A 23,316-nucleotide genomic window follows, 5' to 3' on the forward strand; every position below is an offset into this window, starting at 1 on the left:
TTCTCATAAAAAGAATTTAAAGAATCATCATTGTTCAATTTGAACCTCAAGCTTCTTACTTTTTTTCTTAATTTGTGTTAAATTCTAGTGGCGCTTAAACCCAATTTAACACAAATAGGTAAGTCAATTGTTTGAAATAACAATTTTAAACTTTTACTTAACATGGCACTATCGAAAATTTCAATTGGACTGTAATTGCCAACATGATTCACCAAAAATGTTTAACTAACAACTTTTTCATCACACATGAGTCGCATTAAAAGTACTATGTCACCGCAATGAACCCAAACAAATAGCAAAAGGAAAGAGTGTTGTAAAAGTTTTTCTAATCAAATTCCCCATGTTTGATAGTGTCTACTCTCAAAATATTTAATTAAATTCACTCTTGGTACTTCCAAAATTTTGTTTTACTAAACATTTATGGTTTTCAACAATCTTGAAAGAACCTTGGGATAGTATCCATCCAATGATCCATTCAAGTAAGAAATGGAACGGAGAGAAAAACTCTAACATCTCATGTTTTTAGCATAATACTTTATAATATTAATATAAAAATTTACATTAACCTATAAGATGACATAAAATTTATAGATAGTCTCCATTTTTAGAAAGTTCCTTTAACATTCGCCATGAAATGAATCCGACCAGAGGATGTTGATGTATTGCAGATGGTATGTGTTGTTGGAGAAAGGCCGATCTTGCACGATTTCAAAGTCCTCGTTAGGCCCAAAGTAAATAATGGGGATATTTTGTGATGAAACCATTTCAAGAATATTCATCAATCTCCATTGGGATGGGAAACACAATCGACATCGATATGGGGCACCAAAAGTTTTTGAGAGGCACCAAAATTGTGCTGGTGGCGGCAGATAGTGTGGGATATGCTGCCCATTCAAACCAAGTCTTGAGAGCATATCTAATCCTCCTATATGATAAGTTTTAATTAAAATTAACAAAAATCCTTTTTAGGAGCTTTCCGATAAATTTTACTCTGACCAGTCAGAATAAATGACAAAAAAATCACTAGGAGTTGTTTCATTTGGATTTGGATCCTCTCCGGATCCCCTCCTTGGGGATCTCGGGAATCAAGGCACAAGAACTGTTCATCAAAGATCGTGCAGCCACAAATAAATGCTTTTTATATTTTTAAAAGTAAAGTAATCTCGTTTTACGTAAAAAACATTTAATTATGACTGCACGATCTTTGATGACTTTTAGCAACGCGCGGGCTTATTATCTAGTGGACTCTAAAAGGCCATGTGATGTGGGAGATCACCAGCTGGCTGTGTCTAATCTGTGTGGGACTATCCTTTCCGTCCAAAACGGCACCGTCAAACAACCCAAAACAGAAAAGGGCTAGTGAGAAATCACACCGGGGCACACTCCCTTGCGGGAAGGGTGTGCGACGAGAGACCGTTGCAAAAGCAGTAGAAGGGGCATTTTGGGAAAGAGCGGCACAAAAGATTTCCCGGGAAAAATGATATGGGTGGTTGTCCCAGCAAGCAGTTACCCGCTTATTTCCCCAACTACCCTTCCCTTTCGTTTTTTTCTACGGTATTTTTACTTTCTCTCTCCAACGCTCCTTCCTCCTCACAACCTGAAGGTCTCTTGGAAGATGAATGAGAATTAAAGAGCTTAGAGTTCTTGTGGAGGAAATGGTCTTCACTCTTCAGAGTCTGGTTAATTATTCGATGTTAATTAACATTTGAATGATAATCCTTGATGATGCCTAATCTCAACCAATTTCTCTCCATGATTTCATATGTTGTTTTCACTTTAGATTAATTCAATCCCACAAGTCAGAAATCGCTTGAGTCTTACCAAGCAAGTTGTCGGAAACGTCCAGATACTTGATGTTCCAAAAAAGATACGAAGAAAAGGAAGGAACGAGTGAATGAATGGAGGCCCCATAGAAAGAATAATTAGTTTTGGTCCAACTTAAGAGCAGGAGTAGGAGTATGTAGAATGCTGGCTTTTCACACTGGTTTTTGTGGTTTTCTTTGTTGGATTGATTGGTACTGTCCCACTTGGCCGGTTTCCACAACTTTCATTCTCTCTCTCTTCCATTATTTCCTTTCACCAAAACCTCTCTTTAGGTTTTCATTAACTTTATATTACTTTCCAAAGAGCCTCTGTATCTTTTCTTTCGAATCTCGATGTAAGTGTGATGCTTTATGAGTTTAAAAAAAAAAAACAAAGAGACATGAATATCTTTTCTGTCAAGAAAGTTGGAAACTTACTTAAAAGTCTCGCATCCAATCCCTTTCGGCTTTGGTGAGCAGAGAAAAGGTAGAGAAAGATGATAGTCCCAACAAGGAAGCTTCCTGAAAATTTCTCATGGTCAGTCTTCCACTTTTTTTGTGGAAAACCCGCGCTAAACCGTGTACGTATGTTAACGTTTTCCCTTCAGCTTTTCACTATGACCCACACTCTACCGTGTGGTCACCACCAACAGCACCACTACCAATATAAGTAGTCGATTGTCCATCTCTTTCCCATTTATTTCCGTTCCTACATCTCTCTCGACTTCCTCCCTTCCTACAACTTTGCCGTGAGAATTTTGAGTGTGATTTTTCTGCTTATTTTCTTGTCATTTCTCACGTCTCTCTGCCTGTGTAAGTTTGTGTTGATTCGGTATTTTGCTTTTCCGGTATGTGCTTTGAGTCCTTAATCTCTTTTTCTTAATGTACATTTTCAATTACCAAAACATGATTTAAAGTTTGTATTTTCCTTTTCACTGCTCATTTTTGTTTTACTTGTTAGTAACTGTTTCTCGTTTTTGTTTGCAGAATCCATTTTTCCAGTAACTGAATCTGATTCAACGGTTGAAACTGAGTTATCAAGGACTGTAAGATCAAATCGAATTGTCAAATATGTGTTGTTCTGAGTTACATATCTGACCACAGTGAGTCCCTTTAGTTACGAATAAAATTGCATTTTGTAAATTACAAAAAGAAGAATCAAAGTTTCAATTTTTTTTTTAAATTTTAAAACATTAATCTTCTATCTATTTACTTGTTCATTCAGTTACTGTTCGGAGTACTCGATTTATAGCAACTGGTTTTTTTACGATGGCATTGAGCACCCAAAGAGCCTCTGCATCTTTTGCTTCGAATGAATCCGCTCCTCGATGGAAGTATGATGTGTTTTTGAGTTTTAGAGGTCTAGACACCCGCAAGGGTTTTGTATCTCATTTATACCATGAATTGTGCAAGTGCCAAGGAATTACGACTTTCTTGGACGATCGAGAGCTTGAAGGAGGAACAAGTATTCATCTTGAGCTCCCGAGTGCGATCAAGGAATCGCATATTGCAATCGTTGTTCTCTCACCAAACTATGCTTCTTCCAAATGGTGCTTGAATGAACTTACAACCATTCTTCAATGCATGGAAGCCAGGAACACAGTTCTGCCGGTCTTTTACGAGACAGATCCATCAGACGTTGGAAATCAGAGGGGGTCTTTTGCCAAAGCCTTCGATGAGCATGAAGAAAAGTTCATTAGTACCCAAGACAAGATGAAGGTGACCCAGTGGAGAGAAGCTCTGAAAAAGATATCCAAAATTTCTGGGTGGCATTCGAAGGAATCGAAGTAAGCATGCATGAACAACTTTAATTTCCCATGTCTTAGTAGAGGCAAACTTGAATGCTTCGTTTATGTTTTTTTTCATTGGTTATTTTAAACCTTGTAGGTGTGAAAGGGAGCTTATTGAAAAAATCGTCCAAAGCGTGTGGAGGAAAGTGCAAGCTACATTCACGTTGTTAGATTCTTCACAGACATTTGTTGGGGTTAATTTTAGGCTTGAGCAACTAAGTTCGCTATTAGCTCATGATGCGGATGATGTTCGCTTTATAGGGATAACGGGGATGGGTGGCATAGGTAAGACAACCCTTGCTAAGCTAGTTTATGATAAATTCTTCCATCATTTTGAAGTTCATTCCTTCCTAGGAAACATTAGAGAGGTTTCTAAAAAAGACCGTACTCTAATTGGTCTTCAAGAAAGACTTCTTTCTCCGATGTTGAAGGAAAAGGTTAAAGAAATTTGGGATGAAGAGTGCGGAATCATTTTCATTAAGAAGTGCTTACGCAATAAAAAGGTTCTTCTCGTACTTGATGATGTGGATGATTTAAAACAACTAGAAGTACTGGCCGGAAATCAAAGTTGGTTTGGTATGGGAAGTAGAATTGTGATTACGACTAGAAATGAAGGGTTGCTAGTCCAACATGGTATAGCAGCATCATATAAGATGCAGGGGTTGAATGACTGCGAAGCACTTGAGCTCTTTAGTCTGAATGCCTTTAGGAAAGAGCAACCCGAGAAAGACTTTTTGGAACTCTCAGAGCATTTCCTAAAATATGCTAGAGGCCTTCCACTAGTCCTTAAAACATTAGGGTCTTTTTTGCATAAGAGAGGTCAGGATGCATGGAAGAGTGTGTTGGATAATATTCATACAGTTCCTAATCCAACAATTTTCAATACACTCAAAATCAGTTATGACGGACTAGAGGATATGGAGAAGAGAGTTTTTCTCGATGTTGCATGTTTCCACAAAGGGAAGTGCATGAAGCAAGTTATTCCAATACTAGACAATTCTTTTGAAGTTTCTAGTAGTATTATGATCGATCTACTAATTGAGAAATCTCTCTTAACTGTTGCAAAACGCATCCAATATGATAATTCAGCCAAGTACTTCATAGGGATGCATGATTTGATACAAGAAATGGCATGGACAATTGTTGGTCAAGAGTCTAAAGAGCCCGGTCTACGGAGTAGGTTGTGGCTTCCCGATGACATTTTGCATATATTCACGACCAATACGGTAAGACGTTATGTAAATACCAAGTTTGAAAGAAGACATGATTTCTTTTAACGCAATATGCTTAAATGTTAAATTTACGTTTCCTACATTCTTGTTTATTAGGGAACGAGAGCTATTGAAGGTATAGGATTACAGCTACCTGAAATAGAAAAGGTGCACTGGAGTTGTGAAGCCTTCTCTAATATGCATGGATTGAGGTTTCTAGAATTGGACAATTTGATCATTTCTTCAAGTCCCAAGTTTCTTCCATGTTCTTTGAGAATTATAATTTGGAGTTGGTATCCTTCCAAGTCTCTTCCACCAAGCTTTCACCCTTGTTTCCTTACCGAACTAAGAATGTGTCATAGCAAACTTGTTCGTTTATGGGATGGAAAAGAGGTAAGAGTATATTGAATGAATGCTACTTAACATATTTTTTTATGGGTTGTTTTATACATACCCCACATTTTGTTGACCACACCCCATGTGCTTAGTTTTTTTTTTTTTTTTTTTTTTAAGGATTTTTCAGTTTCTTTTATTTTATTTTATTTATTTATTTATTTTTATAGATTTTGGGGTTTTTGTCAATTGGGGATCATTTTCCTTTCTTGCAGCGTATACTACCTTGAATGTTTCTTATTTTTTTCAATTAGCTCCTTTGTCTTTCGATCTATTGGGATGATTGCACAAGTGTCATTTTTATTGGATTGCCTTAGTTTCATCTAGATGTTATTGGATTGCCCCGTGATAATATCATTTTTCTTAATGTTTGCACATTTTTTCTTTTAACTTATTATTAGGCCCTAAATAGTCATTTTATAAAATAGTATGTAATAAATAAATTTTTGTGGGGTGTATTCAACCATATATACGGTGCTAAGAAAAAATCTTTTTTTTTTATTTTTTTTATAACAAAAGTGCTACTCTTACTACCTATTTGTGTAATCATTTGTATCACTTTTCTGGTAGAGATGAGATCCACATCCGTTGGTAGGTCCTACCTCTATTAGAAAGATGGTATAAATAATTGTACAAATAAGTGGTAAATATATCATTACTCTTTTTTTTTTCTTTTTTTAATGTCAAATAGAATTATAAGGTTTTTTGGAAGCTTATATATTATTTCATGTATTGTACAGAACTTTCCCAAGTTGAAATGTATTGATATGAGCTTCTCAAATAAATTGATCGGCACCCCAGATTTCACTGGTCTTCAAAATCTTGAGGAGTTGATTCTTCTGTGGTGTAAGAATTTAGTTGAGATTCACTCGTCTATTGCAGTTCTTAAAAAACTTAAAGTTTTGAATCTTTGTGGCTGTGAAAGTATTAAGAGCCTCCCAAGTAAGGTAGAAATGGATTCTCTTGAGTCTTTAATTCTTACCGGATGCTCCAAAGTGAAAAAGTTCCCAGAATTTTCGAACCAGCAGATGAAAAGTTTGTCCACGCTTTTTTTAGATGCTACTGCGATTGAGAAATTACCTTCATCGATTGAACATCTGGTTGGCCTGACTAAACTGAGTATCAATACGTGCACAAAAGAGCTGGTGTTGTCTTCTTTATATCATTTGCGTTGTTTGGAGGTGTTAGAACTATGTTATTGTGATCTTGGTGAAGGTGATATCTCCGATGATATTAGTTGCTTGTCCTCTTTAAAAGAGTTAGATCTTAGTGGAAACAATTTTGTTACCCTTCCAGCAAGCATCAAATACCTTTCCCGACTTGAGTATCTTCTGTTGATGGGGTGCCAGAGACTTGAGCAACTACCAGATCTTCCGCCAAATAGGAAATTACACGTATATTTGTTTGATTGTACTTCATTGAAAAGGTTGTCGGATCCATCCAATTTGTATGATTTTGATTTCTGTCCTTTGAATTGCATTACATTGGTGGAAGATGAAAACTGGATCAAAGCAATATATTCAGGGATCATGAAATACACAACTGAGGTACTCTCTCTCTCTCTCTCTCTCTCTCTCTCTCTCTCTCTCCCTCTCTCTCTCACTCATATAATGGTTCTTTTGGTGCAGAAAATCTATAGTTTTTACAATAAAATTGTGTGCCCCGGAAAGGAGATTCCCGAGTGGTTCAACAATCAAACTTCGGGACATGCGCTAGATGTGGAGCTACCTCCGCAATCGTGTAGCAGCTGGATGGGGATTGCTTTTTGTGTTGTTTTTGCACAACCTAAGGAGATCTTGCGTCTTCTTCAAAAACAAAAGGAGAACTGGCCAAATCCAGCTGCCATTAAAGGGGATGGTTTCATGATTCGGTGTTTACTTCGGACTAACCGTAAACAGAGTGCACGGAGTTCATGGTGCTTTACAATGTGCTTTCAATGGCCTCTTGTGTCTGAACACCTTTGGATATTCTATTTGCCTCGCAAAAAATGCCTTCAAGAACAGTTTCTATTTGAAACTTATTATAGGCTCGGAATGAATAAACCAAAAGTAGGCTTGAATACGGTGAAGAAGTGTGGAGCTCGTTTGGTGTACAAGCAAGATTTGAAAGAACTCAAACGAACACTGAAAATCTTGAAGTGAACATATGAATATTGTAAAGAGGCAGCTTCAAGTCAAAGTCGTAGTTTTGACGACGAAGAACATACCCGCAGAAGGCATAAGGAAGACAAATAATTGTTTCATGCTCAATGTCTCAGAGTTTACTCAGAATCCATGTTAGTAAGTCACAGCATAACCTACATAAATTTGAGTATTACTTTTTTACTCTTGAGCTATAGAATTTTAACTAGCAACGGTGCCTGCGCAATGTTGTGGGTATTAAAACTGTATAAAACATGTTGAAAGTTCTAAACACCTACTATATGCAACAGTATTTACATTCATGTGGAAATCTATTTACAACCATATTTACAATAACTAACAGACAAAAAACATCCAAGTGTCCATATCACAGTCATTAGTTTATGGTGCGAAGTTTACAGATTCCTATGGGTTGGAGATGAAGAGTTTGACGAACTCACTCTAAACTCCAATCAATTACACTTTTGACCTCAACTCTCCATTTATAACTCAACCTTTCACAGAAACCAAATAACTATCTACTCCTGCATGACCAGAAGCATAAATCTACCTTAATTATAGTTCTAAAACTGAATTCAACCCATAAATTACCAATTAAAAAGTAAAAAAAAAAAAAAACTTACGCATCAGATAACTCTTCAAACAGACAAAATACACGACACACAATCTTGCATGGATAGATCAAAACCCGAAAACAGATTATCAGAGCAAAAAGCTGGAAGCAAAAAGTATTTTACTTATGCAAAAGCTTGCATTTTTTTTATACCCAACCCTCAAACTTGCAGAAATTAAGGTGTAGGGTTGTCCTCAAACATACTGTGCGGAAGCAATGCGTAGAGGTTTGTGAAGCAAACAGCGACATCAAAACAAATTAGAGTTCTGTTAGCCTCTGTTCCTCCCCCTCAGTCTAAAAAAATTACAAAAACATTTCAACAAGTACATTAACATTTCAAAAAAATAAGTTTTTGTTCATATATTTTGGTTCATACCGTGTGAAAGGAGGTATTATCGTATGTGTATTCAACAAAATTATATGGCATGTAAAAAAGTATGTATTACCCTCCATCTAAATGCTCCTTGGATATCCAGTCAAATGCCCGGCAAGAATTGAATATTCACAAAAAGTAACAGAACATTAGAAGTTCAAATTAAAACAGCGAAAAGGCGTAACTAAACTTACGCCCTTAAGAACTATAAAAAATGGCCTCATCAAACATAAAACTCCACTTACTGATATGAGATGATTTGAGCTACCAAAGGAAAATACCATATTCAGAATAAATTTACGGATGACAAAGTTTATCAAAGTTATATGAACCTGTGACTAAATTATGACACTATATGCTCTCAATGTATACAAATTCGGACTGTCAACACTGCACTTTCAACCTGTGACTAAAATGTTGTTTATACTTGTCATGCATGTATATAGTGTTGATAACCCAGAAAAAAAAATCCGTAAATTCCACAACCCAGTAACCAAAATTGGAATAATAATTAAAAAAATCTACCAGTTGGAGAGAGAGAGGAGATGTTAAGCATCCATGAGGAGAATCGTTGAGAGTAGGATCATAAACGATCAAATTTTGGGGAAAACCTGAGGATATCGGGGATTGGGGATAAGACGGTTGAGACCAACCTCGAGGTTGGCCATCGCCTGAATCCTAGAGGCCGTCGCCGGCAAATTGAAACATTAGAGAGGAGGCAGAGACGAGTGGGTATTTTAGAGAAAGCAACCAGAGAGAATCGAGCGGGAAGGAACCGAGAGAAGGGAGATTAGAACGATTTGGATGAATTTTTCCTTCGGGATTCTAGGATTGATTTGGATAAACGCAAGGTTTTTCTTTTCTTTTTTACATTTATGGAGAGATGAAGCAGATGAAAGCAAATGAAAGCGTACAGAAATAACTAGAACATATGCCCGCGCATTGCGACGGGAATCAACTGTTTTAGACGTAACTGCATGAATAAAACACATTTAACCTGAATAAATTCAACACAATCATGAATGAATAGAGGGACATGTGAGTGAATGAGATCGATAAGATAAGCAAGCTTTTATATACATTCAACTGACATCTTTTATCATCTTAGTCTCCAATATATACTTAAGGTATGTAAGCTGAACACAGAAAAAGAGGAAATGACACAAACGATGTTTTGAGGGGAATGCCAGAACTGAACCATGAGGAGAAACTTACACAGAAAATGACCAGATTTGCTGCAATAGAAATTAAATTAATTTATGGTAAAGTCCAAAGTCATTCATTACACACATATGTAAGGAATTATCAAACAATGATTAGTAGTTTTACATATTTCTAAAGCGAAGTGTTACTGACACTCCAAAAAGTTCATCATAAACTCCTCGATGTGCAGTTTTGTTCTTATATTTTTATACAAAAACTTGGAAATCTTGGACAACCAAAATGCAAATTGAAAAAAGACCCAGATCCTGAAAACATAACAACAAATTACCTATATCAAAGCATGGAAAAGCGTCAAGAAAACCCATGAAATCAGATAAAAAAACATAATATTGGATCAAACATGAAGAGGGTGAGAAGGGGAACTGACATGTATGAAGATATTCGCATATGGTAGTGGCCTCGCAGTAGTGCTTGTCACAGAGATTGGAACATATCCATGTGTCCGAGTTGTGTGCATAGAAATGCTGTTGGTAGACTGAATGCACGTAACCTTGTAATTGCATTTCTAGAACCATTGACACGTTTGAACTATCATCTTCCATTGAGAAAAAGTGCCACTCACCGAGAATTGAGAAATAAGGGAAAAAAGAACATAACCCAAAACCATCAACTTCTCGAAACCAAAATATAGCAAAAACACAGTACTTTATTCATGAACAAAACCAACCCCAGAGAACAATCAAAATTACTAACTTCCATTGGCAAATATATATATAATTCTGAAAGCGATGAGAGAGATATATATACCTTTGGGGTGTCGATGATAGAAGGGTGAGTAAGGGATCTGAGATGTTTGAGAGCTGGAATTTTTGAGCAATTTGTGCAAAAAAGTTGAACTTCAAACTGAGTGAGAGACAGAGAGAGTAGAGTGAGAATGGCAACGAGAATTAAAACCAAACAAAACAGTAGAAAATCAAGTATAAAGATGGTACTTATCTTGTGAATGAGGACATGCAGACGCAGGATGGACAAAGGAAAGCACATCCAGGGTCCAACTCCTTGTATTCCAGCATATAAACAGGAAAACACAAAATCGGAAACCCCCAAATTTATTAATTTCTTAATTGAAATCCAGAAAAAAAAAATGCAAAATTTAAGTAATGCAGAGAAAACCCAGATCCCACCCCAAATTTATCCTTGAAGGTTTTTTTATAAATCAACCAACCATGAATCAAAGAAGAAGCAGAGGATTGAGTAAGGGAAGGAGAGAGTGTTTAAGCGCAGTGGTGCTGTCGGAAACGGTCCAAAGGGACAAAGCGAAACCCCCAGCCATGATCCCTACCCCTCTCCCTCAAATCCCGATGGCCCCCATGCTTTTCTCTGACTGTCCCCCCTCTCCCACTCATGAAATTGAGGATCTGCAGCAATGGCGATGAGATCCCCACTCCTCCCTCTCCCTCTCTCCCTATCACTCTGTCTCCCTCTCTCCCTCTCCCTCTATCTCTATCACTATCTCTATTGGCATGACCTCCCATCCCTGAAACGCTCACCAAGCGATCCCTACTCCTCCCTCTCCCTTTCCCTCTCTCTCTATCTCTATCTCAGAGGCGGCATGGCCTCCCATCCCCAAAACCCTCACCAAACAAAGAATGAAGAGGCAGTGGCAATTTTGTAAATAACGTGAAATCACCAACAGCAGGGGCAGAGAGAGCCCGTGGCAGAATGGTAAATAACTTACACAAAAAGATGCACTACAAAGGCGGTACGAATGGAGTCACCACCTAAAATGCGCCAATGCAGATAACACATATTTCACCAGAGTAAATCTAACAAAATCACAAATCAATATAGGCATCTCTAAAGAATTTAAATAACCAAGAGATGGGTGAACCAAGCAAAGCAGTTTGATTTTCACTTACATTCAATTCAGCTGACATCAAGAGCCACTGTACAATCAAATGGATGAACTCAAAAGTTTCTATTCACAAAAGTTGTAATCTAAAAAAATAGTCTGTTTGCATAAGAAACATATGCAGCATGCAGTTCACACATGGTCTGTGAAAGCACCAAAAATTACACAAGAAAAGAATTAAGAGAATCCACAGTAAACAAAAAAGAAAAGAAATCCAACAAATCCAGCATTGTTGCATAAATATAATATTTACTCAGTATCACTATGGCGACAGATTTTTACGACACTACGACACATACTATATGATCTACTTCATTTCTCACTCCTTTTAGACTAAAGTGATAATTTTAAAATGAAGGCTTACAATTTATTGAACTAACAAATCTAAAGCCACATACATATATGCAGTTGAAACTCATATGGAACGTACCCAAGAGAGTATCTGAGTTTCATGGTAGAAGCCGCTGCACATAGTTGGACACAAAGGCCTATCAATCAATCTACAAATGAGAACCTGCACAGAACCAGAAAGATCAATTCCATCAGCTATCGTACACAACAATGATCTCTCAAATAAAGCTAAAGCAAATATTTAAAAAAAAAAAAAAAAAATTAAAAGGGGAGAATGTTGAGTAATGTACGATGAATACAAAACAATACATTCTCGCGGGTGTTACTCTGCATTGTTGCTTTCTCGACCCATGCGGATCTTAATGTCAATAGATATGGTTCACTTATCGTTTGAAGGGCCAATTTTCGGCCCAATGATATTTGCAGTGACAGCGGGCCAATTCAAGGAGAGGTGCTAGTGTACCGGCATCCAGGTTTACATTTTGGTGATGTTCATGTTTTGAAGGCCACCTACGTGGAGGAGTTGAAAGAATTTGTTGGAAATAGTGGCTTTGCTATATTCTTCTCTCGCAAAGGTTCACGCTCAGTAGCTGATGAAATGGGTGGTGGAGATTTTGATGGCAATCCATATTGGGTCTCAGGAAACCCTCGGGTTGGCATTTACCTAAAGCATGATTACTTTGTCATTATTTTGAAACTTCAACATGCACAGACCATCTAGAAATACTTAACCAGTTTATGCATGGAATGGAAATAATTTTGTTCATCATTAATTCTTGGAATTATTTCAGCTTTTGGAATTATTTCCGCTATACAATCTAATTCCCGCTGTCCTACTCTGTCCTACATCACAGAACAAAAAGAAGGTTACCTAAGAATTCATGCATTCATCTTCTAAACATGCAACAGAAAAGCAATGCATAAAAAAGGGTACATTGGAAATAAATAGATCAACTTAAGTGCTAACAGCCAATCAACAAATTGAACATAATTTGAAGTTTTGGTAGAATGAGTTAAGAAAAAGGAAGCTTGGTTTCTGCACGAAAGAAAAGATCCGCTTGAAATGGTAAGTCCTTCAAGATGTTTTCTGGTATTTATGTGAATTCTGAAATGCTATAAATGTAAAAGTTACCTCAAGAGCTTTTTCTGCGTTGGTTTCTGTAATCACTCCTACTGCAGCATTTGCAGCCAATATCATGAGAATAACCTGTGCCCCATTATTTTCAAACAATAAATCTGTATTAAGTGTCTAAGACCGGACCGAGTTGTATCCCATGTTCTTAATCAACAACAAACATAGAAAACAGTTATCATATATAATAAAATTGCAAGTCTTAACTTGTAAAGTTTCTGGTGCTCAACAAATTTCGAACAATGTATGTTTCAATACTTCAAAAAAAAGACATGCATCAAAGACCTTCAGGTGGAAAAAAAATATGCATTGGCTGAAATAGAGATAATTAGGATTTAAATGTTAAAAATTTTCTTTTTGGCTCATTAATTAGATGCAAAAGTGAGATTGTATGAACAATTTTACACCCGGAAACATGAACTACACAGAATCACAACTGATCTAACAATGAGAAAGTATATAAGACAAAACACTAACAGAAGGCTAAAACACTCTTTTAATTGATCTAACAATAGGCTAATAGGGTTAACTAAACCATTAGAGACTTCAACAATGAGAGAGTCTGAAGATTAAAGTTCTTGTTGAATATCCTTGAAAAACATTTTCAGTAAATCTGTTCAGGAAAACATAGAAACTTATGATGCTATGCAATTCCATCATCCGGGATAGCACATATTTACCTGGAATCCAACCTTAAGCCAACATTTTTCTATCTATAGCATCCATCATACCTAACGCATTTCTCAGTAGGGGCACATGAACAATCATAATTGAGATTTCATAAGTTTATTTTTTTGTTAACTATAATGAAATTTATAAAACAATTTTAGCAAAACTCGAGTCTAGATAATGGATTTTTGTTCCAGTTTAAAAAATATTGACTTGGGTTCTAAGCAATATAATGCATTCATATTTCAATTGTCAAAAGGCATCTCAATAATCCCCGACTGAAGATATTAAAAATCAGAACTTCTTCTCCAAGTTTTCATTCAGTTTATTTCACTTGTCCATCAGAATTTTATTCAAAGAGTGATCAAATAAAGACAATAGCATGCCAAAGATTAAAAACCCTCATTTCAAACTTTGCTAATGCATAGCTCTGTTTGGTTTTCTTCTCCAGAGACCAGACTGAGAGAGGAGTCAAGTTCTCTAGTGCACCATCAATCTCCCGTTCAAGAAACCATCACCACCTCACTCGCCACTCCCTCGAGGCACCACCTTGCCACCACCCTCATGTCTCACTCCCTCTTTACCACTCTCCTTATTTCCCTCACCTCTCTCTCTCTCTCGATACTGTACTCGCTGCATAGAAATAGCAAGGTGACCACCGTCGCCATTTTTCACAGAGAACTACGCCACCACGAAACCACCACCATTAATCTTGCCACCTACGCAACTTTTACCATCCCCGAACCACCCTTTGCAAACTGCCCTCATCCCTTCTAATTTCAATTCTTGCATTTCTTGTATGGTATCCATTTCCTGCACACTCAAATATTTATATACCAACTGAGAATAACAATATAAATCCAACACCCACCCCTTTTTCCCCACTTGAAAAATTCACCAAAAAACCACATTAACCACCATAGTTTAATAATCCAGACCCCAAATTTCAATCTAATCAATTAAATTACAAAGGATTCTATCTACCTCACGAAAACAAATATGTCCAGTTAAAGAAATTCCCTAATCACTGCATCTTAAACTACTTCTTAACTATGTCAGCCATACCAATCTAATAAAAAATCCATTTCAATCGATTCTTATTAATTCCAACTCCAAGTATTTCAGCATCTAGATTATAGAAAAATTACAACAAAACAAAACTCAGAACACCCAGATTCCAATCTTGGTGCTAAAGCACACTTTGTTAACCTCACCTTCATCAAGTCCATGATTCCTGCCATGAGATCTCTCTCTATCCAGACTTGGCTTCAGCTGCAAGATCAAAATAACGAAGCATTCAATTCCATATCTATACTCATAAAATTACAAATTGAAATATGTTATAATTTACTCGGAATCTTCACATGTATTATGAAAGCATATAAACAGATACATTTGAAAACTTATAACGCTATCTAATAAAGTTGAAAAGTAGCTAATTAAGATCAAGTTTCAGTGCATCTAGTGAGCCTTCCAGGGAAAGATTCCCTACAATGAACACACACACACACACACACTCCAAACAGAAAACACTTACCCAGTCGGAAATGATTTTTGCATATACAACCAAAAGACGGCACGGTTCAAATACAATTTTATTAGGGTTGGTAAAAGCACAATCCATCCAGCAAGATGCCTATCGTGCAAAGATCCACTGTCAACTATTATACCAACTGTGATTCATCTGTCACACACTTGAGTTCCATCATACGTACCAGACCCCACCAAACCACATGCTAATTAAACTAATTAACAACGTAAAACCATCTGTAGTCTTTACTATCCAAAGGCTGAACAATGTTGCCCTCTCTTTGCGAACCAAATACAGAGAGAATATAACATATTTGCTATCAAAATATTATACAAATATGTACTAACTAAACCAATTTTCGAGAGGATTTAGCTAACGCTAGCATCCAATACTTGATTTACCAATCAATTTAGAGGTTGCTCTCAACACCACCTAAGCCAAGGCAGACAGTCGAAAAAAGACCAAAGAAAGCCATTGGGTTACCATATTCAAGCGCTGCCATTTGCCTAGAAATGGGGGTACCACCATAGACACATATCCAAACCAGACGCAACCGTTCATATTCTCTCAATGCATTGACTTACCAAACACAAAATACACAGCCCTAAGATCATGTAGTACGATTTGGATTTTTCTTAAGCATGCATACACTACAAAAGTAATATAGTTATTTGAAAAACGGACTCCGGCTTATCACTTGCAGCCATGTTTCCAATTGCTTCTTGTGTTTGATTACTTTTTCTTCTCTTACTGAAATCCAACCCAACCAACCCACCCAATACATATATGAATTAATACCTAATGCTCCTTATGTGTAAAGACAACAAAAAACAAAACAATTTCGAGTACATATATGATCTATGCTAGCCATGTTAAAAGAAACTAAAAAAAAAATCAAGTGGTCCCAAATTAATGTATAGTTTTAATATAAAAACTGAGATCAGGTTGGAAGGAAATTAAACTACCAATAAGTGGACAGCTTATGGCAGATAGGATACCTGTGTAATATAACTCAATAAAGTTTTGTATTTAACTAAATGATTGTTTCTAAATCTACAGCATCTCCCATACTTTATGTTTCATAGTTATGTCACCTGAATATGTCACAGGTATTTTCCTTTTTCTTTATCTGAAATCATTTTATAAATGATTTCTGGTAATCTAAATTGAATTAGAAAATTTGAAAAACAAATAGTTTACAAATAAATGTCATGTTAACAATATTTAGCAAAAGCATGTCAAATGAAAAATGTAAGAAATATAAATAGCATTCTCAGTCCTCCAACTCCATCCCCACCATGAGTATGTTATCATTAAGATTTACACAGGCAGTTCAAGTTAGACAATGAAAGCTTGTACAAATTCAGTTCACCCACTACAAACCCATTTCAAAATTCACACCCAATGCAAAAAAGAATCACTCCTATGAAGTCCGAGCACCATTTTTTATCCACCATCACAGGTAATTCATACCAAATAAATACTTTATTGCTTAAGATGATAGTAATTTTAAATGCAAGAAAGCAACCATAAAATAAGCATATAGAATTTGATTTCTTTCCACTAAAACTGTACTGAATCAAGCAGATGAAATAGACTTCAGATTTGTTCGAGCAGAATTCAAAACCTAAAACCAGATATTAGAAAAGCTTATTAGAAGAGCTCCTATTCAAACATTGTGGAATCAGTTACTACAATGAAACCCAGCACAGGAGAAAATTTTTTGACTCAAATGGGTGACATTACATCTAACTGAAGAAACTAAAACAAAAGTATAGCAAATTATATACCTAAAAATGTCAAGCAACGAAGGCCATAATTAAAATGTTTTGCTTTAAGCAGATAATAGTGAAAGGGTCAGGATGAACCTGCTGCTATCAATTGCAGATAAGAGTGGATGAAGCTCCCTGTTTCAAAAAACCGTTCATATGGTTCACCTGCAAGGATCATCACACAGCCAAAAATTAGAGAGAATAAGAATTTGTATTCGAACATGGTAAACAGATTTGTACCAAGGAATACATAAGGAACCAAGGAATGGAAAAACAATCTATCAAAAGAGGGATGAGAAGCAAACAGCAGGAAATTATGAAAAAGCACAGAAATGAGCACAGTGAAACCACAAAATTCGAATGATGGTTTTAACAAAGCAAATGGAAAACAAAACAATAAACAATGAATTTAACAAAGCACAGAGGAAAAAACTGAAAACCCATACCCTCTGTCATCCTCTCCTCACCGACCCTGTGTAACCCCAAAAAATGCACACAGTCATGCTTTCTCCTGTCTCTCTCTCTATCTCTATCTCCATGTCCGTCTCTCTAAAATCGGAGAAAATCTCATAGGCCCTAACCTACCTAAATCTCTCTCTCTCACTCGGTCCAAACCCGTAGCTCCCATCTCTCTCCAATCCGTCAGTCCCTCTGTCCCCCTCCTCTGCTCCCCCCAACAACCGTCTGACCGATGCATCACCCACAGGACACCCACCCGCACGTCCCTCCCAAAAATCCCCTCCCCGAAATCCCGGCGAACCTCCCCTTCTCAACCCTTCTGTCGCCCTTCCCTCTCTCTCCCCGAGTCAAAGCCCAGATCCAGCCCAAAGAGGAAGACCCGTTCTTAAGCCCATTGGCAATCTTGTAAATGAAGCGAAATTTGGGCTGAAATCAGCCCGGTGGCAACTCGTAAATAAAGTGAAATTGAGGCAAAATTGCACAGTGCCGTTTCCCCATCCTACTTTGTTTTTTTTTTTTTGGAAACTGATCAAAATATTAACCAGAGAAAGCCACACAGGGCAGAAAGCCAACAAGGGCAAACAAACAGATCAACCAACTGGGAGAGATACCGGGGGTACAAATAGACACACAAGAACTTGCAGTCAGCCCAATCTCTTAACATCAGAAGACTAGTTCCGCAGGCAGGGAAGGGCATCATTGTTGAGAATGCCCACAAGCGAAGATGGGGGTCTTTCGACTCAAACGGTATCGCACATCTCCACGCCAAAATGAGACGCCACATAGTCCGCCGTACAGTTTGCTGATCTTGGGACCCAAGACCAGTCGCAAGCATGGAAGGAATTCCTCAACACATGGATGTGGGACAGGATGGGGAATGCCTCCTAGCTACAATCATCAATCTGGCCATTGAGGCAAGACACCACCTCTAACGAGTCAGATTAATGACCACCACGTGTATAAGAAGACGAAATCAGAATTAGGATAATATTTGAGGGCAAATTTGGTAGTACACTGTCATTTAGTTGAGAAAGAGTTTTCTTGCCAAGTGCTTTTAAACGATTGAAAACATTTTTAGGTAAAATATTTTTTAGTTCAAAAAGCATTTAAAGTGATTCCTGTAAGAAGAACTACTTATGTAAGATTATTGATGTTAAAGAAATTAACTCAATCACTACTTATTCAATTGATCTCTTTCTTTCTCTTCTGCTTTTCTGTCCTTAAGTTCTCTATGCCTCTTGTGTTTTGCCATCTTAGTCAATACCATGAGCTATATATATATATATTACATGCACTTGAATAAAACATGTTTGTCTAAATACAATCAATGAGTACTCTTTTTTTTTCTTAGATCCCGCAATGAAATCTAATTGTATATATACATTAAATAATGTGCTTCTCTCATCTATGCCAGAGATTCAACCAAAAGAGATGCAAAGTCGCAGTGTGTAAATATCACCACTCTTCTGTTTTTGTTCTTCTATTAGGTACGAGGAGGATAAGTCTGTCGTTACATTTTGTTCATCTTTAGTTTGCAGAAAATGTTGTAATATAGTTATACTGTAACACACGCTCATTGGTCTTAGTTTTTCTTGAATGGCCTTGCGTACACGAGATGTTTACCTTTTAGGATTTCATAAATAATTGTAAAAGTATAGCATGGAGATGGTGTTGACAAAAAGTGCAATGATGTATACGTTTGGATGTAAGATTGGGAAGCAAAATATATTGTGATAGTTTCAGCATCAAACGAATTGAAGCAAAACTTATTTGCTATGAACAAATAAAGTAGATTCAGAGATAAAGTAAGTGCTTGAGCAGTGCCGATCATGATATCTGAAGACCCCCATGGAAGCTGTCATGGTTCTTTACATAAATGCAGGATATTCTATAACAATATTGTGTTTGTGAATCTTTCCTTTATTGTGGATACTGATAATTTTGAACTCAATCTGAAAGTAGATTCTTAATGGCGAGGCTACAGGTTAACTTTGGCTTGATCAATTTCAGAATGAGCAGCAGATGTTGGAATTTGGTAAGTATCTTTTTGTGCTTAAATCTTTTCTGTTATAGGTTCAATCAAGTCCCGATATTGTATATTCCATTTGATACAGTCAGCAGGCCAATTGGTGAGGGTCATATCAACAAACTGTCTAAAACTACGCTAAGAATACAATTTAGCTCGTAATAAAACCATGACCTCATGAATGCTTCTATCTGATAAAAAATAAGCCTGCATGTCTAGTTACTTCAGCCAAAGTGTTAATGGATACTGATTATTTCTACCTCCGATCTTGCGCAAGCCGAAAGAAGTCGAATAAATCGAAAACTGTATGTTTTAATTTTCCAAAAAAAAGTTTGTTCTCTGCCCCCAGGACCTCATGTTCTTTTTCAGTTACCCTTTCTTTTCGTATAGTTTCTGAATTTTCTACACATGCCTTAATGCAACTTGCCATGAGAGCTGAGGCTTTAGTTGTCCAATTTGTCCGTTCAAGTATGAATTCAAACACGCGGTGCCAAAATAGAAAAGCATATGCCTCATGCTAAACTCGACACTATCGACAGCCACAATTTAGGTTTGTTTTCAAACATTTTCTCCCTCTCTCTCACTCATGGTTAATGGATGTGACTGGAAGTGACTGTTCTTCCAACAACGCTTTTCGAGCAGTTCGGGAGATCCAGTCTGTATTTTCTGATGACAGCTGTTTTTTTCATCACTTCTTTGGCTCCTTGTACTCTAACAAGTTTGATTTCTCCTTTGTTCTTTGTAGTGGGGGCAAGCATGATTAAGGAGGTAGTGGAGAATTAGCATAGATTTGCAGGTAAAACAAATAAATGCTGTAGAATTTCTCTTGTTAATTAATTTCAATTTGTATGCTCTTCTATCATATGTAATCTTCAATCTATATACTCCCCAGTTTAGAATTTCTTCTCCCCTCTTTGAAATTCCGTATGATCATAAAGCTCTTAAATCACGAAAAAGAACAAAGAATGGTTTGAAAAAAAAGAAATGAAATGTAAGAAAAGAACAGAAGTCGTGCAGATTCACAAAAACTCCATGGGTAAGAACTCAAAAAAAAACATATCAAAGGCGTGACTTTTCTGTTCTTTCTTTATATTCATTGCATTATAAATATGAAACCCCATAATTTCTTGTACGCTGATCCGATGATTGCTTCATATCTGGTTACGATTTTCGTCAATCCGCCCTAAGTACACATAATCAGTTGCTTAGAGGAGTCTGAAGAACTAACTTCTGTCAAGTAAACCTACAAGCTAACGTTGAGTCCTGCTATGATTGTTGGTGCATGTATGCCTTTACGGTATTTCTTTACTCTGTCTACTTCTCTTCTATGCAGTGCAACTTGCTGCCTTTTGGAATGAAGCTTACGTACTAGCCAGGTCAGTTTCACCACCCATTGACCGGCTTTTCTTTGCCGCAACTCAATGCTTGTGTTGGGACGTGGAAGAATGGTGAGGGAATGAAGAAGATGATTGAGCTTCAATTGAGTGCAGAGTAAGAGCTGCAAGTGGGCTATAAACACCAGATTTAACTTTCACGTCGTCCCCAATGCCGCATCAAGCATATATGTGGCTGCAAGTTTGAACATTTATGTTCCTATTAAACCGCGTTGTATTTGTAGCATGTATTAAGTGTACAAAGTACGTATTGATTTTTAACTCTGATTAATTACCGGTTTCCAGTAGAATGATTACTCGAATCATAGATATTATTTTTTAGCATTGATTTGGAGATGGTTACTTGAATTCTGAGAAGAATCACCATCGCCTTAACATTGATATTATTGAACTCTTCCAGCCTCATCGCCAACCAATCTACAACTATTGACAGAACGGAATGCAAAAGTTTGTAAACTGATGAATCTACTCAATTTTGATGGATCTGACAACAATGTTAGCAGAAAGAGCAGTACTAATTTTTCCGACTCAAACTAGGGTCACCAACCGTCTCTAATTTTTCCGACTCAAAATTTTTGCCCTTACACAACTTTGCATGTTCGCAGAAAAAGCAGTACTAATTCTCAGACGCATTTCATCGAACATGTAGTGTGCCATGTTCTCATATGCTTTCTTACTAGAATAATTGAGCAAGATTAACTTCTAGTTTAGTAATTTAACAAATTAATAGCCAAAAAAAGACCTAGCAATCTTGAAAAATTTGCCTTCAAGAATTGAAATTACCTCGACAAGGTTGGAACACTTCCATTCCTCAGACAAAATGTATATAAAGCATTCAATCAACATTTGCTTGGACGATGTGGGAGCATTTCCTCACTGCTATCCTGAAACACACTGTATGACATGTTATCTCTTGATAAGTACAAATAGATGATGGACAAACTCCCTATGGGATGGCCATTCCAACTCGCCTTAGTCAACTTGTTATTGTTAAGAGTGAGCATATTTTGTTGTTTGTCAGACTAATTTATTGGGATTCTTTTCTGAAGGGTATAAAACCGAATTGTTACAATATCGAAATTACTTTTGTATAATACACAAGTTTAAGCGCGTTTTTATATTTTCGTTTAACTTTGTTAAGAACTTATTGCTGATTAAAAGTATTCACCTCTACACTTAAAAGTTGGAGTTCAATTATGTTCTTTGGAATATCACTTTGTAATTTGTGCATAAAAAAAAAAAAATTAGAAAATACTACCATCATTCCCGAGATGGTGGACATAATAGTTTATAAATGCTGTCAAAAACTTGAAATTCCTCACTTATAAGAAGATGAATATCACTAGATTGTAGTACTATATGATATAAAAAAATGTCTAAATACTTAGTTTTCGCTTAAGTTCTAATCCATAGACAAAATCAATAATTTACTCTTTTTTCCAACTCAAATTTCCACGAAAGATTTAAAGCCCAAAAAGGCTGAAAAGCACAATATACATAACACAAGTCTAGCTCGTACTACCGAAAGGCGGAAGTAGACTGAACAAACTCGAGTTGAGAGTGACACAGAACACTAGATGACTTACTTATGAGAAGAGGTAAGCCACCGAGCCTGACTTTTTGGTAAAATCTTGTTCATTTTGGCACTTGTACTCTACAGTCTATACATATGATTTTATTGTTGTTTTTTCTCTATTAATTATTTGGTGTTACTTATTTTAGAATATATAGATAAAATGATGAAGTTGGGAAAAAATTTCACACAAGCATAGAATTATAACGAATATATGCAACTGCAGCAAAACAAAGGCATAAAGATGTTATAGACTTTGTCATACCGGTGTCTCGTATGCCTAAATTAAGACTTGGAAGATGAATGAGAATTAAAGAGCTTAGGGTTTCTTGTGGAGGAAATGGTCTTGCACTCTTCAAAGTTTGGTTAAGTATTCAATGTTAATTAACATTTGAAAGATAATCCTTGCCGATGCCTCAATCTCAACCAATTTCTTTCCATAATTTTATGTCTTTTTCATTTTAGATTAATTCAATCCCACAAGTCAGAAATCGTTAGAATCTTACTAAGCAAGTAGTCGAAAAACGTTCAGATAATTGACGTTTCAAAAAAGATAAGAAGAAGAAACGAGTGAATGAAAGAAGGCCCCATAGGGAGAATAATTATATTTGGTCCAACTTAGGAGCAGGAGAGTAGAGTATGTAGGGCCTGCTTCCCTACAACTTTCAATCTCTCTCTCTTTCCTTATACCTTTCTTTTGGTTTGGTCTGCTCCTACTTTTGCGTGTGAGTCAATGAGTGTTTTCATCGGAATGAGGATTGTCTACCTTCTATTCCTATTCTTTTTTATTTTATTTTTTCACACATTACTTTTTGTATTATTATTATCTTTATGAAAAATCAATATAAAATATTGACGTGATTTAACTGTAACTGTGTAAATAGGAAGGGATGGAAAAGTAAAGAGATTAAAAGAGTATAGAATCTTGATCCGTGGTTTTCATAGTCGGTCATGGTTTTCGTTAAAAATAAAAAAATAAAAATATAGCCTCTGTATCTTTTCTACTTCTA

The 23,316-nt window shown here is 36.5% G+C and overlaps 2 protein-coding genes and 1 long non-coding RNA gene across 7 annotated transcripts; 2 read left to right on the forward strand and 1 right to left on the reverse strand.

Annotated features, from left to right (window-relative positions):
- Nucleotides 1-2,475: 2,475 nt before the first annotated feature.
- On the forward strand, nucleotides 2,476-7,520 carry LOC137727945 (TMV resistance protein N-like). Its single transcript, XM_068466809.1, has 7 exons — nucleotides 2,476-2,615; nucleotides 2,790-2,905; nucleotides 3,028-3,589; nucleotides 3,690-4,818; nucleotides 4,921-5,196; nucleotides 5,937-6,743; nucleotides 6,825-7,520. The coding sequence occupies exons 3-7, from the start codon at nucleotides 3,072-3,074 to the stop codon at nucleotides 7,335-7,337; spliced, it is 3,243 nt and encodes a 1,080-aa protein (XP_068322910.1). The 5' UTR covers nucleotides 2,476-2,615; nucleotides 2,790-2,905; nucleotides 3,028-3,071; the 3' UTR covers nucleotides 7,338-7,520.
- Nucleotides 7,521-9,554: 2,034 nt separating this feature from the next.
- LOC137727947 (uncharacterized) lies at nucleotides 9,555-17,801 on the reverse strand. 5 transcript variants are annotated; one of them, XM_068466811.1, is made up of 9 exons: nucleotides 17,301-17,801; nucleotides 16,951-17,019; nucleotides 14,766-14,823; nucleotides 12,883-12,957; nucleotides 11,830-11,913; nucleotides 10,484-10,545; nucleotides 10,295-10,394; nucleotides 9,915-10,108; nucleotides 9,555-9,792 (listed from the first exon to the last, which is right to left on the reverse strand). In XM_068466811.1, exons 3-8 carry the CDS (start codon nucleotides 14,790-14,792, stop codon nucleotides 10,106-10,108), a joined length of 351 nt encoding a protein of 116 aa, XP_068322912.1. In that variant the 5' UTR covers nucleotides 14,793-14,823; nucleotides 16,951-17,019; nucleotides 17,301-17,801; the 3' UTR covers nucleotides 9,555-9,792; nucleotides 9,915-10,105. The 5 variants fall into 5 exon arrangements, 3 of the variants coding, with proteins under 3 accessions (XP_068322912.1, XP_068322911.1, XP_068322913.1); XM_068466810.1 differs by having other exon boundaries at nucleotides 9,915-10,082; nucleotides 17,301-17,796; XR_011067890.1 differs by having other exon boundaries at nucleotides 9,915-10,082; nucleotides 10,295-10,545; nucleotides 12,883-14,364; nucleotides 17,301-17,677.
- A 2,209-nt stretch (nucleotides 17,802-20,010) lies between these two features.
- LOC137727617 (uncharacterized) lies at nucleotides 20,011-21,055 on the forward strand. The gene is made up of 2 exons (XR_011067828.1): nucleotides 20,011-20,135; nucleotides 20,673-21,055. It is a non-coding gene; the product is annotated as an uncharacterized lncRNA (long non-coding RNA).
- The last annotated feature ends 2,261 nt before the right edge of the window (nucleotides 21,056-23,316 follow it).

Source organism: Pyrus communis, chromosome 3 (assembly GCF_963583255.1).
Source record: "Pyrus communis chromosome 3, drPyrComm1.1, whole genome shotgun sequence".
Lineage (NCBI taxonomy): Eukaryota > Viridiplantae > Streptophyta > Magnoliopsida > Rosales > Rosaceae > Pyrus > Pyrus communis.